The 14437-nt window shown below is 48.5% G+C and overlaps 1 protein-coding gene across 5 annotated transcripts in view; it reads right to left on the bottom strand.

Annotated features, from left to right (window-relative positions):
- The window catches only part of GABA-B-R2 (gamma-aminobutyric acid type B receptor subunit 2), a 327602-nt gene that overhangs the window by 34153 nt on the left and 279012 nt on the right, over nt 1-14437 (bottom strand). For all 5 annotated transcript variants that reach the window (XM_089580255.1, XM_089580488.1, XM_089580333.1 and 2 more), the window contains exons 7-13: nt 12418-12645; nt 11433-11493; nt 8605-8688; nt 6905-7058; nt 6183-6315; nt 4170-4277; nt 3133-3255 (exon numbers count right to left, since the gene is read on the bottom strand). In XM_089580255.1, the coding sequence (XP_089436381.1) occupies nt 3133-3255; nt 4170-4277; nt 6183-6315; nt 6905-7058; nt 8605-8688; nt 11433-11493; nt 12418-12645 (891 nt within the window). The remainder of the gene's footprint in view (nt 1-3132; nt 3256-4169; nt 4278-6182; nt 6316-6904; nt 7059-8604; nt 8689-11432; nt 11494-12417; nt 12646-14437) is intronic.

Here is a 14437-nt window from a genome sequence, read left to right as displayed (position 1 = left end):
AAAAGATGGCACCATACGGTTTTGCGTCGATTATCGGCGCCTTAACAAGATCATCCGCAAAGACGTTTGTCCGCTGCCGCGAATCGATGACGCCCTTGACTGCCTCCAGGGCGCGTAATTCTTTTCATATTAAGACATTCGATCAGGGTATTGGCAGGTCTCTGTGGCGGAGGCTGATCGTGCCAAGACAGTTTCTGTGACACTAGATGGCCTGTAGAAATTTAACATCCTGCCTTTCGGTCTCTGTAATGCCCCAGCGACTTTCGAGCGCATGATGGACCCCATCATTTTACGCGGCTGGAAGTAGACAGCATACCTGTGCTACTTAGACGACACTGTCGTCTTCGCACCTGATTTTCAGACGCACCTTCACCGCTTGGAGCAAGTGTTGACACGTTTAACTGCAGCGGGGCTCCAACTTAATCTCAAAAAGTCGATTTGGCGCCCGAAAACTGACAATTTTGGATCACGTCGTTTCTAAGGACGGCATGCTTCCTGACCCAGCCAAACATCGTGCCTTCGCTGAGTTCCCCAGGCTGTCGACTCTGAAGGAACTTCGCAGCTTTCTCGGCCTGTGTTCTTACTTTCGACGTTTCATCCGAAATTTTGCCTCTACCATCGCGCCACTTAACAACCTGTCCGGTTGGTCGCCTGACTGCGCCGACGCATTCATCACCTTACGCCGGCTGCTCACAGAACCTCCCATTTTACGAAACTTCGATTCCACTGCTCCCACCGAAATTCACTCCGACAAAAGTGGCGTTGGCCTCGGTGCTGTGCTTACGCAACGTAAACCCAGATTTCACGAGTACGTCGTTGATTACGTGAGCCGTACCCTGACAAAACCAGAATCCAACTGCTCAGACACCGAGAAAGAGCGCTTGGCCATTGTTTCGGCGATCGGAAAGTTTCGCCCTTACGTTTACGTAAGGCCGCCCTATCGACATCGCCACGGACCATCATTCCCTGTGTTGGCTGCCCTCCTTGAAAGACCCTACAGGCTACCTCACTCGCTGGGCCCTACGCCTACAAGAATACGACATTCGTATCATCTATCGCTCCGGCCGAATATAAAACGACGCCGACACTTTGTCCCTCTCTCCACTGCCGCCTAACGCTGTCTTCACTCGCAAGTCAGTTGCGCTTCGCTGTCGTTGTTAACGCACACCATGGGCAGCGAGCAACAAAAGGACCCCTAGATAGCTTTTCTTGTAGGTTTTCACTCCAATTCCTCGGCAGCATCCGTGCCTCGTGCCCTACGCTGCCAGGCTGCTCACTACGCCATTCGCGACGGTCTCCTATACCGGCCGGAAGTGGTTGCTTGTCATCCCTGCCCATTTGCGGTCAACATTCTGCGGCCTATTTCACAATGACCCGCAGTCTGCACATAGTGGTGCCTTTAAAACATGCACACGACTCCGTCTTCGCTATTATTGGCGCGGTATGTTCACCTACGTCCGCAAATACGTCCGCTGGTGCCTGACTGTCAACGTCGCAAGCACGCTCCTCACACTCAGTCGGCTTGATGCAGCCTCTCCCTTGCCATTCCGGGTCCTTTTGACCCCGTTGGAATTGGCCTCTACGTCCCCCCTTCCGTACACTGCTGCTGGCAAACCGCGGCTCTTCCTGCTGCTACGGCACCACACGTTGCCTCTTGCATCTTGCATCACTTAAATGTTCGCCATGGAGCACCCCGGGAACTGCTAGGCGACTGTGGGCGCGTCTTTCTGTCCGATCCTTCTCAAACAACGTACGATCACTCACCATACCGCCACGGCCTACCATCCGCAGACTAACGGTTTGATGGAACGGTTTAACAGCACATTGGGCGATATGTTGTTGATGTACGTGTCTTCCGACTATTCCGACTGGGACAAGATCCTGTCCTTCATCACCTATGACTACAACCCCCCCCCCCCCCCCCCCCCCCCCCATCACAGGCTTCTCGCCGTTTTTTCTTCTCTATGGGCGAGAACTTTCCTCATCGCTCGCCACTGTACTTACCGACCTGACTAGTCTGAGCGCACCGCCGTTTCATAGGTTTCCAAGCATGCTGAGGAGTGCCGTCAGCTCACTCGGTCGTTAATGTCCGGCGAGCAGAGGTGTCGAAAATTCAGCTTCGACACCACCCAAACTGCTGACAGTTTTCTACCCGGCTCTCTCGTCTGGCTTCGCGTGCCGTCTACCTCCCCCGGCCTCTCCTTCAAACTTCTCCCCAAGTACAACTACATTGTCGACCCCGTGATACCTGCGACAGATCAACGCCGACGTAGCCGCGAAACTGTTCATGTGTCACGTCTGACGCCATGAAGCCAAGGAACAGAACGACATGATGACCGATGAAATATGATTTTAATGGCTGCGGGCCTAGCGCGAGCACTCTGCCCCTCGTCACAGCCCGTTTCTTCGTCATCTGCTTCGTAACACTATGACCCGTGGGTGTTGTGTCCCTGACTAGCCAGGATGGCTTCGCCTTCAACCAGGTGATCGTAAAGAGGAAGATGGGCAGCGGCCGCAGCCGCACCGCCAGCGCACGTCGCGAGATCGTTGGGTTGAGGACCGGAGCTCGGACCGCCATTTTCGCTAGCTGTATATAAGCTGCTTTCCTGGAAATCCTTTAAAAATTTCGTTTTCTACCTAAAATTTTTGTCGATAGTTGCTTTAATTTTAGGAAGCTGTCTTAGTCCCGTATATTTTGACTGTAGCCCGCTGCATATTCATAGTGGTTGCAAATTTATTTTGGTAATATTTTGCTTCCAAAATCCTAGTCCGAACCCGCCGCGTTGCCTCATTGGCTTGGAGTTGGCGTCTGATCACAGCGTCGCGTGCTCTAATTTCGCTGGAGGCAAAAGCGATGTCAGCACCCACAAAAGAATTCGGTGCACCGGAATTAATCCAGAATACGCTGACGTCCCCTCATAGCCTGTGCGTTGCTTCAGGATGTTAAATCCCTGGAATTACATTTTTACAATCCTACTAAATGTTCATAAACGTCTGTTCTTCCTGGCGTGTACACACAGCATTATTCCGGCCAGCCATCGGGACAGCGCAGCAAAGACTCCAGACTTCGTTAGACAAAAAGACTCCGTGGAAATGAGAATTTAAGTGTGCGATACAAAACGGGGTGCTCACCACAGGTTGCCCGCGGCGCGCCTCGCGGTAGAAGGGATCCAGGATCTGCCACGTGGTCAGGATGATGACGTCAAGCATCAGAAACACCCCGACCACCATGAACAGTTTATAGTCCTTGATCACCTGCAGCAAGAAGAGCAGTGTCATCTGGCTAGCAAGTACAGAGTAAAAGGGCAAAATCGCCGACCACCTGTTGTGAAACGCGGATACCGGAGACGAGAGGTGCAGGCATAGCCTTGATGTACGGCCGTTTTCAATTTCAGATTCGTCATTATGGCGGGTGACGGAAGAATGTACGTTGAGTGATAGCTTATTATTCGCTGTTGAGCAAACGCACCGGAATCTTCGCGCCTCCCTGAGAAATTTTTATCCTTCGAATTTCATGTATTCGTCACTCACATCGCACCGCTCGCACATTCACTCCACTCCTCTCCCTCAGTTATTTGCTCATTATTTTTCTCGATATTTCGGTCTCAATTATTCATGTCCCCTGTTTTTCTATGCAAGGCACTTGACTTTCGGCCCTGAGCTATGGCATGCCATATAAAGCCGACCAACGACAGTCGGTGTTTCATAATGTGATTACAAGGAATGAAAAAGCCAAGCCAACTTTTAACGAAAACATGGAAAATGAGAACGACAGCGCGCTTTTTCTCGCACCCAGCGACACCTCTCTCCTGTTGCCACATCTTCGCGCTTTCCGTGGCGCCTTCTGGCGTACGATCTCTCCTTATTCGTGCAAGTATGCACACATTGATGTCGTTGGAGCTCTTCTTTAGCCATCACTCAAGCTGTTGCGAGGCACTTAGGTGCATTTTCGGCGTCTACTGAACAATGCGAACGCTCGCTCCAGAGCCGTTGCCTAAGCCACTTAAGAGGAACTGCCAGCCGAGTTGCGTAATGGCATAATACGGCCAAAACAGCAGTCTGGAAACGCGTCGGGGTGTGGGGAGGCAGAAGGGGATGGGGGAGATTGGGAGTTTTATTCCTTGGGGACGCAGTTGACGCAGACGGTAATGGGAGACGTCCGCACTCACCTTCTTGTTGAGCTTTATGTTCGTGAAGATAGCGTGCACGCGCCACGTTTTACTGAACATGGCGCCGAACGCAAGCGTGAAGCCAGACATGAGGACCCAGGCCCGTGCCTGCGGAAAGGAGGCGAGAGGTTTTTTAAACGGCTTACCGCGAAAAAGCTGCATGAAATTTTGTTTCTTTTTGCACGTTTTGTAAAGTGGAACTAGTTTTATGAAGGACATGGTCGCACATTTTCCAAGCATTTGTCCTTTGGAAAAGCTATGTACTTGGCTGGGTCACTCTGGCGGGTCCATCTGAAAACTCCCTCACTTTGTGTCCATCTTTGGGACGGAAAATCAACAGCTGTAGCTGGTGGCTAATCCTATCGTTACAGAAACGTAGAAAATTTTAGCATTCCACACACAAAAAACAAATGCGTTTTGTGGACCTCATCTGAACGTTAAATTCTGCTCCTTGCAGCGTTGGAGAACAATCTTCGTTAAACAAATCTGCAAACAGCTAACCTCTGTGTGAAGAGTTGGGGATTGAAGTGAATAATCAGACGCTATTGCCATGTCTCCATATATCACAAGGAACTCTACTGCTTAGCGATGCAAAGATGTCACAAGTAATGTGATGTATTTACTTATCCATACTGCAAAGCTGCCTTGGGCCCATGATCAATTTTGACATAAAAATCAATGCTGCAAATTCTGCTGGAAAGAAGTCAGATGAAGCACCGTAGGCAGGAAATGAGCTGACGTCCTAAAATAATGCAGCAAGATTGCCCCAGATTGCCCAATATTGCCCAAAATTTTAGGAAAATTTTGAAGTTCCAATTATTCTGCAGAGAAACTGGCAGGTGGGTACAGCTTAGTGCGTTGGCGGATAGGCTAATTTCACAGGAAATACATGGTGAAAGTCAGTTATATCACTAATGAGGACAACGAATCTAATGAATTCAATCCGCTTCATTTATTTCTTAGTGGCCAAACCATCCTTTAGAGTGTAAGCATACCTCATTGTAGCAGTCAGGCTCTCGCATTAATTTGTTCCTAAATCATGCAGAGCTTGAAATACGGAACATCTTAGCGGTCACTAACCATTCTCTTCGCTCCTTTAATGAATAAACAGCCCGTATGCGATTCCGAAACATTTTGGACTTTTTTACCTAGGCATTCTCAGTGACCGTCAGAATCTTGTCTTATACCTGACAAGAAGGAGTTTCACCAAATCATCAACAAAGTTCGAGAAAAACACTATCGCCATTACTAGAAAGCGTTGAAAACCCCGTTGTCTTCAAAAATAGCTAGCAAAATACGATTTCAGTTATCGCGAACTTACAGAGCAAACTTTTCATTGTGTTACAATTGAATCGTGCCTCTCTTCCACCTTTAGTTTCTGTTTTGTCTTCGTACTTGTATTATTGTTTTAATCGGGTTTACTCTTCTTTTGAAATATTCATTTCATTTTCGTATTTTTTGCACTTACGTACGTATTATGATTACTGCACGTATTGTGATTACTGCTTTTCTTCTATTGCTTCCTACCCTGCACTGTACAGGCTGCGCCAAAAGTTCCCAGGCCAAATTTTCTGCTTCTGACCGCTATAACTGGGCACTTATGACGCCTATGAGGTTACCGAGGCCCTCAGGGGTTAACATGAGACTCCTCCTCAAACTAAAGATACTTGTAGCATCGAGGATCTCTAAGCACCCCTCTCCAAGACTCAAGAGGAGACCCTGTTGCTTTGGGAATTCTGCCAAACCAAATACCTTGTAGTCCGAGGGTATCGCACACTAAGAAACAAACAAGAAAACAAACAAATATATAAAGGAAGAAAAAACTATTATTATTTGCATTTGCATGCCGCGTTCTTTACTGCGTTTTGCTAGTTTGTTCGCTGAGTGCGTTTAAATGGTCCATGCATCGAAGTAATAATAATTGGCCGAAAAAGCGACGCGGCGTGAACGACACAGACATCATGAGAGACGCACATACGGCACTCGTACGAAATCACAGAGGAGTGGACTGACCGCGCATATGTACGGGAAGTGCGAGACCCCGGTGATTCCCGAGTCCATGCCCAGCAGGATGACGCTGGTGTAGGTGAGGATGCAGCCCACGATGATTAGGTTGTTCAGGTAAGGGCTGGACATCTTGATGTACCTGTGTGCGCATGCAGAGGCCTTGTATCACAGACTTGTCCTCCAATTTTTTTCAATAGAAATGCTCTCCGGCGATGCAGTGCAAGAGTAGAATCATTGCAAAGTCGGTTTTCAGTGTGAAAGCGCTACTTCACTGGCAGAGCTGAAAAACCAGGGATATGTGGGAAGCATTAATCTTTGACCACTGACGTTTCGAGATCGCGCTGATAGCGCAACTGCGGCAGCAACCGCCGCTACCACCGCTCATGCAACGCCGCTACGAGAGGGATGGGGATGCAGTTTAACTGGAGGGAGTGGGGAGGCTCGCGCCGCTAAGGGCTACATTGTTAAATTTGCCCATTTTTATTTTTGTTCTCGTTTTCCGATGCATGACTGAGTGCTGGAATCTAATCTCCGGAATAATCTTCTCTGTATCGTTAAATTAGTTTTTATCAGCTATTCAGTCCTCATAGCTTCATAGGGGCTGCGGTTTGTACAAAAAATAAGAAATAATACCGATACGGCTGACAGTGGCATAATACCGAGACCTGGTGTGAAACAAGGAAAGCTTCGACAGTGTGCGGGCCATTTGAAAATCTGAGTGGACAAACCTTTGGTTCCGGAACTTGATGTTGATAACGAGGAACACGGAGGCGAGTATGATTCCCAGCACGCTGCAGATGCAGAGGCTGGTGTAGATGGTCAGGTTCACCCTTGTCTGCATTGTCCTGATCAGCGTCCGGTCTTTCGGGGCGTCAGTGCCACCTAGAGCGGGCAAAGGAATGCACATGACTCTAATTATCGTGTTCATGGGGTTGAGTGCATCGGCGGTCCCTAAGTGAACTTTTAGACCAGCCACAAATGTATGGGCTTCTCGATCGTCTGCTTATAAGCGCGCAGTGAGAATTGACGATGTGCGTCCAGCAGGCTGGCACACCAAGCGCACCAAGCACACGTAGGCTGGCGCACCAAGCGCACGAGGCTGCGTTTTGCTCTAAAAGAGCTAAAGACGGTGAAAAGTACGGCTTTGTGCGGGTTTTGAGGCAAAGCAAAAGACGACTCCACTGAAAAGCTTCATTGGGACACGAAGATCTTTCTTTTATGTTCTGTAATGAATATGAAAAAGAAAGCTCAGCCTCATTGAACGTGGTGTCCTACTGTGACTTCCACCCAGAGCGCCCCCAGTGATGCTGGTCAGTATCACTTTTTGTACGTTTAATGTCACCACAGCTGTTTTCATTATCACAACTACTGGTTCAAGCGGGGCCATCACCTTTCCCACTATGCTCACAAGGTGTTCCAGCATCCCCAGCATTGTTGCTTCTATCGCCACCATGGGCTCCACCATCGAGGATTCCAGCAAAAATTATGGTTTAACTATCTATTGAGTGGTTGATGATATAAATGGACGGGGTCCTTACTGTGCGTTAAGCGTCATGATACTAATCTATGTTCACATTGCTGTCATACCCGTTAGCTACGTTCGCACTTTATTCTGTTTAGAAAGTGACGTGCATGCATTTGAATGCGGACAGAAATATATTGCAGTTGATATCTACTCCCGCAGTGATCAGCCTGTTGGTTTAGACCGCTTCATCTTAGAATTGCTGTGATTCGGAACATATTCAACATGATGATCTTCATCTAGTAACCACTCACTGCAAGGAATGTCCTCGCTAGCTACTCTTACTAGACCACGAAAAGAAATAAATCTGTCACGGTGCGCCACGTTCATTTGGGAACTGATGACTTGTGAGATAAAGGCTCTTTTTCTGTCCTCTCTTAAAAGGCTTGAAGGCGAATCCAAAGCTCAGCTTCGGCAGTATAGCATCCAGTTCAGACACCGGTGTGTACGTCTTAAGGGCGGATAAGATCAATAAATACGGGGAGCTCCAGATAAACACAGTGGCCGTAACTACTACGCGCACATTTATTGGTGTATCAATGATAGAAAAAGTTAATATCATGATGCAGACAACTGACACGCTCACAAATAAGCGAAGTGGAAATCTCTTTGATAAGGCTCTCTACTGAGTCACTTAATAAAATGAGTAAAAGCCACTAAAATAATCATAGTGATGCTAGGAAAGAATCTTAGTGTAGAGAATTAGCTTTCATTTAGTTGTGCCTCAATCAAGCTATTTCGGCTTGCCAATATCGGTGCTGATTTTGATGAGTTGTTGGCATACTGCAGAGAGAATGTCAGTCCAGGCCAACAGGAAGTGCACGTAAGGTTGATGAGAGGCTCAACAAATACAGGTTTCAGCCCTCAAAAGCGACACAGTCAATGCTATATCACGGGGAAGCTTACCTCTCCAGATGACGGAAGCACCCTTGGACATGTCAAGGGAATCCGTAAGGCAGTCGAACTCGCCTATCTTCACTTCTTGGTTTTCTGCAACAGCGTTTTGGTGCCAATCATAGGGCTTCAGGAAAGAGAATACTGAATTGCAGCAAACAAGAATAAGTTACGTTTAATTGCTACCTGGCATCATCACAGACACTATGCCCACGGCATTTGTCCCATAAATTTTAAGCACGAAATGCTTATAGCTCCCATTTTCGGCAAGCTAAGGCTAACATCATCCGGAAACCGCTTCGAACCTGCAGCCGAACATGAGGGCAAACATGAAGACAATCACGAAGCACAACTTTCCCGAAACATTGCGAAACTTTCCGTTGTAGTGAAGAAAAAAAAACGAACATTACTGTTGCATAAACCCGGAAAGGATTTTAACCAGTGGCGGCGCAAACATATTAGTTTTATTTCCAAATTCCTTAAACCAGTCAGCCAATGCCGCAACCTTTCGCACCCCGTGTTTTAACTGGTAGCCTCCCGCGCTGTGTTCTTGAAGTCGTCCTCATCTTTCGTCTGTTCATTCTTCGCCGCGGATGTTTGCTAAGGCCGCTGAAATATGGGCGAGTGCTATTAAACAGCGAAAAGAGATAAAGGAGCCAGAGACGATGAGTCTTTTGGCCAGCACTAAAAAAAAAAAAAGAACTAGCTGAACATGCCGTCGTTGAAAACACCAGCAGTAGCGAAGAAAGCCATGGGAGCTGTCCACTTAAAGCGGCTGGTGGTGGAGACTCCTCATTCCGCGAATGGAAGACAATGCGCGTCTGTTTATAGTTCGAGCAGAAGCGGTTGAAGGCGGGTGTTCTGTCAGCAGCCAGAAGTTTGACCACTCGAGTGTGCATACCGCCATCTATGAGCTGACCTAGAAAGCACTAAGCTTTTCTTGCAACACATTCTATGCGTACATCTACTCTCAACGACGAGATAGGCGCCAAATGTTAAGTTCTTACGCAGTTAAGAAGCCATTTTTTGGTGTGCTTGACTAAAATGACGTGGTCTGCTGAAGGCGTGGAGACGCTTACACTTGCTGGTCGTTTGTACCTTCTTAATTCTGGCAATCCCACAAAATATATCAGAAGCAGCAGCTCGTTGCAAAAATCACACGACACGAAAAAGCCAAAGAAAGTCACTCGCAAACTTCAAGGAATGAAGGCGTGGCACATTTTTTATGAAATGACAACTCTTTTAGAAGGCAGTAATGTGCACATAAGCAGGCTAACGTTGGGTCGCGCAAAGCAGCTAGACTCCATTCGTGTTTCGAGATACGATTTCGGACACTTAGTGGGATCTATTGTGGTCTGAATAAGAAAAAAAAATTCTAGTAAGAGTCAGAGAAGGCCTCTACTGTCCCAGTTCGACTGCAATACACGGGGTCGCATATAATTTTTTTTTTTGCACTGGAAACGAAATAAGAAAGGAGACGCAAATGACATAGATTTAAGAAAAAGGTTTTGTATCAGTCAGCTGAGGTTTCCAAATAAAATGGCACTGAAGGTATACAAGTCTTTCGGCAGCGCACAACTTTTTCAGCGGTCAGCAAATTTTCTTTCAGAAAGCGGAGAGCGATTAACAGCTGAGCGAAGTGGTTCAGCTCAGTTAAGAAGAAGACAGTTATTAGGAAGCAAATAACTGCGGTTTCTCTCATATCGTAGGCGCTGCGGTGCTGTGGCGCCACATGCTCTTGGTCGCTCCGCTTCCGCGTAACATGGACATGGCTTCACATGAAGGCAGACGACAAGCGCGGGTTCGCACGCTTGAGAGGCAATATGGCTATAAAGAGGGCGTCTATTACGTGGACATCACAGGGCCGTCGCCCACAGGATTCTTCACGGCTGCCGTAGTTCACCGGGGAATGAATGTCGATGGGCTATCTTTTCGGGCCCCAAATTCAACACGAGCGGAGGAAGTCGCAATAGCTCTCGCTGCCGCCGATCCAAAATCGAAAACGGTTATCACAGACTCTCGCCGGGCCTGTGAACATTATCTTGCAGGCGAAATATCACCTCTGGCCTCGCAAATTCTAAGACGCGCTCTCGCCGATCCAACTCGCACAAAAGTGATCTGGGCTCCTGGCCACCAGGGTCTACGAGGCAATGAGGCCGCTGATGCGGCCGCCCGAGCGCTCACACACCGGGCTCCTCATCCTAGCTCTCATGGCTCAGAAGCTCATAAACCGCTTCTGCGGTTCCGCGAAATCCTAATTTATTATTGCGACAGCCACCGTCTCTACCCGGCACCTGCCAAGGGGCTGAGTAAGGCGGAGGAGCGAACTCTGCGGCGCCTGCAGACAGGAACCCTTCTCTGTCCTGCAATAGCAAAACACTTCGATCCGAACACAGATGGCCGCTGCCCGCACTGTGGAGAGATCTGCGATATCTTTCACATGGTGTGGGCATGTACTCGGAATCCTCACCTTCCCCCTTCCCCCACCCCCACCCGAGAGGCATGGGAGACTGCCCTCCTCAACTGCTCCACACTGGAGTCCCAAAGGGCTCTGGTCAAGCGGGCGCGAGACGGGGCCTCGTTATGCGGTGTCCCGGACTAAGGATACCGACCATGCAGCAGGGTTATTTTTTTTTAACCCTCAAGCTCTCTTTGATTAAAGTTTTTAACCACCACCACCACATGGTGTAGTTCTTAAGCACTGATATCGTCGTGTAGGCGTTGGATGTGTTAACAATGACCAGTAGAAGGATACGAAATCTGTCGCTTAACCAACGACAAAGCGTTGGCGAGCCCAGTGATAGAAAAGGAATGAAAGTAAAAGTGAAAAGGAAACTCACTTTGAAACTGCTTCAGCAGAACCTGGCCCTTGCGTTCGTTACGAAAGAAGCGGACGGGGCCCTGCGCAAAAACGATGGACTTGTGCTTTATTTCCCTTTCCCTCTGCCTTCAATCCCCCTTTCTTTTCCTCCTTCCCACCCTCCCTACATTCTTGCTGACTTTTCTGTTTGACCTCTATAACTGCCTTCTAAAGGTTAACGTATTCAGTCACTGAATCTACATTCTGAACAGATTTAGGATAGCAGTGCTGTACACCACTGCTGCGGTTCTCCTACCGCTCATGAGCAGAGAGCCCCGAAGAGGATATATTTCTATTTCCATATCCTGTATTTGTACATAGTGTATATGGCCGCCCCACCCCTATCCTTTCTTTTATCGCACCCCCCTTTCTTTCCTTCTCTGTGCCCTTTTATTCTCGCTAGTCGCAGATCAGGTGCTTCAGGCTTCGATGGCAGATGGCGCGGCCAGCAACATCTTTTACTTCCATTTTTATTTTTATTAATCAATAGCTACTAACAACAACAACAACCAAGTGTGGGCCAGATGCGGGCGCACCTGGCTCCTCAAGGGCATCTGCGCATGCGCTGTTGGCAGCTATCGTTCGCAGTAAAAGGTAACAGTAATGCGATGCAATAACTGTGTTTCCCACAGAAAGAAACCCCCGCAATTCTAGACCTAATAACACTAGATATTCTTAAGCAAAGGCCCCATTGCTACCATCCCCAGTCAGAGATTTTACGTCGGAGGTCAAGCTGCACCTCCTTAAATAGACGCAATGAGCAAGAAAGGTTGAGCATGACACACCAAGGATCTTCCCCCTCCGTCTTAACCTCCTTCTTTTTCCCTACCCGGACGCATTACCTGCTTTCCTTTAGCTAATTAGTTAGTTATACAACATAAACCCTCATATTTTCTTATATACATGGGAATGCCAACTGTCAATGCAAGATGCAAAGCACAGCGGTGGGGAGGTGGCACTCGTACCGTGACGCCGATGAAGTTTGTCTCGTTGAGCGCCTCCTTGAAGAGGCGTCCCCAGGACGCCTTGCGGTAGTCGAACTCGGAGATGCGCGTGTCGTTGGCGCGCAGCCGCACGATGACCGCGTGGATGGAGAGCGCCAGCGCCCAGATGCCGTCGTACGCGTAGCCGTGGAAGCGGGAGTACTCGCCGCTCCGCATCAGGTTGTACTCGGCCTCGTACTCCGTCGGCGTCTGAGGAAAGACAGGGAGAGGGGGGAGAGAGGGGAGAAAGAGATGGGCGAGTTGACAGGTGCAATAAGGAACTGAACGCAACTGAAACATTTCCTAAGGAAAAGGAAGACGCAGTGACTGTCCGGCGCTGGGCCAGCACCTGATAAAGAAGGGAATGAAGTAAACAGAGAGAGGGAGAAAGGTGCTGACTAGAGGGGGGGGGGGGGGGGGGGGGCTTTGTAATCATTTAAACCACCCGGGGTTTTCAAACGCACACTAGAACCACAGAACACATGTGCTTTTTGCATTTCACTTCCATAGAAATTCTGCAGCCGTGCCAGGCGTTCTATACCGCAACCTCTTGCTGATCCTCCGATAGCTAGAACCACTGAACTACCACGGCCGTTCTACTGAATCAAGTCATCTCTGCTGTCAGGTGAAATACGTGCGCGCGATGCCACTGTAAGGAACAAGGCGTGTAAAGCAAGCAAGAGAGTTTGAAGTGTAGAATTGGTCTGATGCGAAATTTTGCTTCCGCACGTATCACAGCTGTCCTAAAAAAGATGGCGGCGCTCTGTCTACAACGGATGTGATGATCGCAGCACGAGCGACAGGGGTGGAAAGCACTAAAGAAAAAACTGTCCCCTCTCGCTTTGTTATCGCTCGAAAGGTGTGGCCGCCCGTCTGATCTAGGTAAACTGGGGCTAGCCAGAACGAGATTCCGGACTGGTACTCTACACTGGAGGGAAAATGCACGATGTAAATGAAAAACAGAACAGATGTAGAGTTCGCTGCAAATCTGCACGACAAGATCACGGGATCAGCATTACGGATCAGTACACGTGACAAGTTGTTACGTGACCCCGAGAGTTTACTGGTTGATGCAGTAATCGCATACCACCTTTTGGCCGCGGATGATTCAACTTATCCCGCTACTAAAGACTATTTCTTGACTTTAACTGCTAAGGCAGCAAGAGAGTCACCTCCCCCTTCCTTCCTATTCCCCCCCCCCCCCCCCCCCCATTACCGGCCTCACTACCAGCTCGAAGTCAACTTACGGAAGACCGTAGTATGCAGTTTCCTTTCGGCGTGCACGCTACGTAAGACTGGCACTGAAGTTCTATGCGCTGGGTTCTGTAGGAAGATCCAGGCGCAACTGAAGAACGAAAGACCCGCCTAGTGGAAGGGTAGGCCGTAAAGGGGAACATAATATAGTTCAGGAAAAAAAATATATAGAAGCGTAGGTTAATTCTATGAGAGGTCTTTGGGGCGAAGTCCCAACACAGTCCTCTTCACTGTTTTTTTTTTTTCCTGGTTTTCTCTTGCCTCCCAGAAAACAGCGACCTGAGCAAGCGCAGTTCCACAGGCAATCGCATTTGGCCCGACCAGATAAATCTCGGCTGCAATCAGAATCCCCCGTTGTTTCTTTTTGAACAGCCCAGTCTGGGCCGCTCCGTTCCTGGTACAGCCATTACGGAATTAATGTTTGAAGCTTGCAAAGGCAATGGGTCGGCAAGACCGAAATAGAGACGGCGAAGTTGGCCGGAGAGGGCACACTGTTCGTTAAGCTTCCAAGATTGGAAGTTCACCCCGCAACGGCTGCTACGTACGTCGAGGCTTTTGGCCTTTTCTTATCCTACCTTCCTTTTTTTACTTCTGCGCAACGTCGGCTGGTTCGAACCCATCGTTTGTCATGGTGAGCTGGCGTGTTTCCATTCTAGGTCTTACTTGACATTTCAGCTTTTTTTTATACTTCGGAGAAACAGCGTTAAGTACAGCTGTAATTGAAGATAGCTCGTCTCGAAAGTAATGT

Source organism: Amblyomma mixtum, chromosome 1 (assembly GCF_055824585.1).
Source record: "Amblyomma mixtum isolate Tamu chromosome 1, ASM5582458v1, whole genome shotgun sequence".
Lineage (NCBI taxonomy): Eukaryota > Metazoa > Arthropoda > Arachnida > Ixodida > Ixodidae > Amblyomma > Amblyomma mixtum.
The sequence above is the reverse complement of the archived record's forward strand: the minus strand, read 5'-3'. Positions and strand labels throughout refer to the sequence as shown.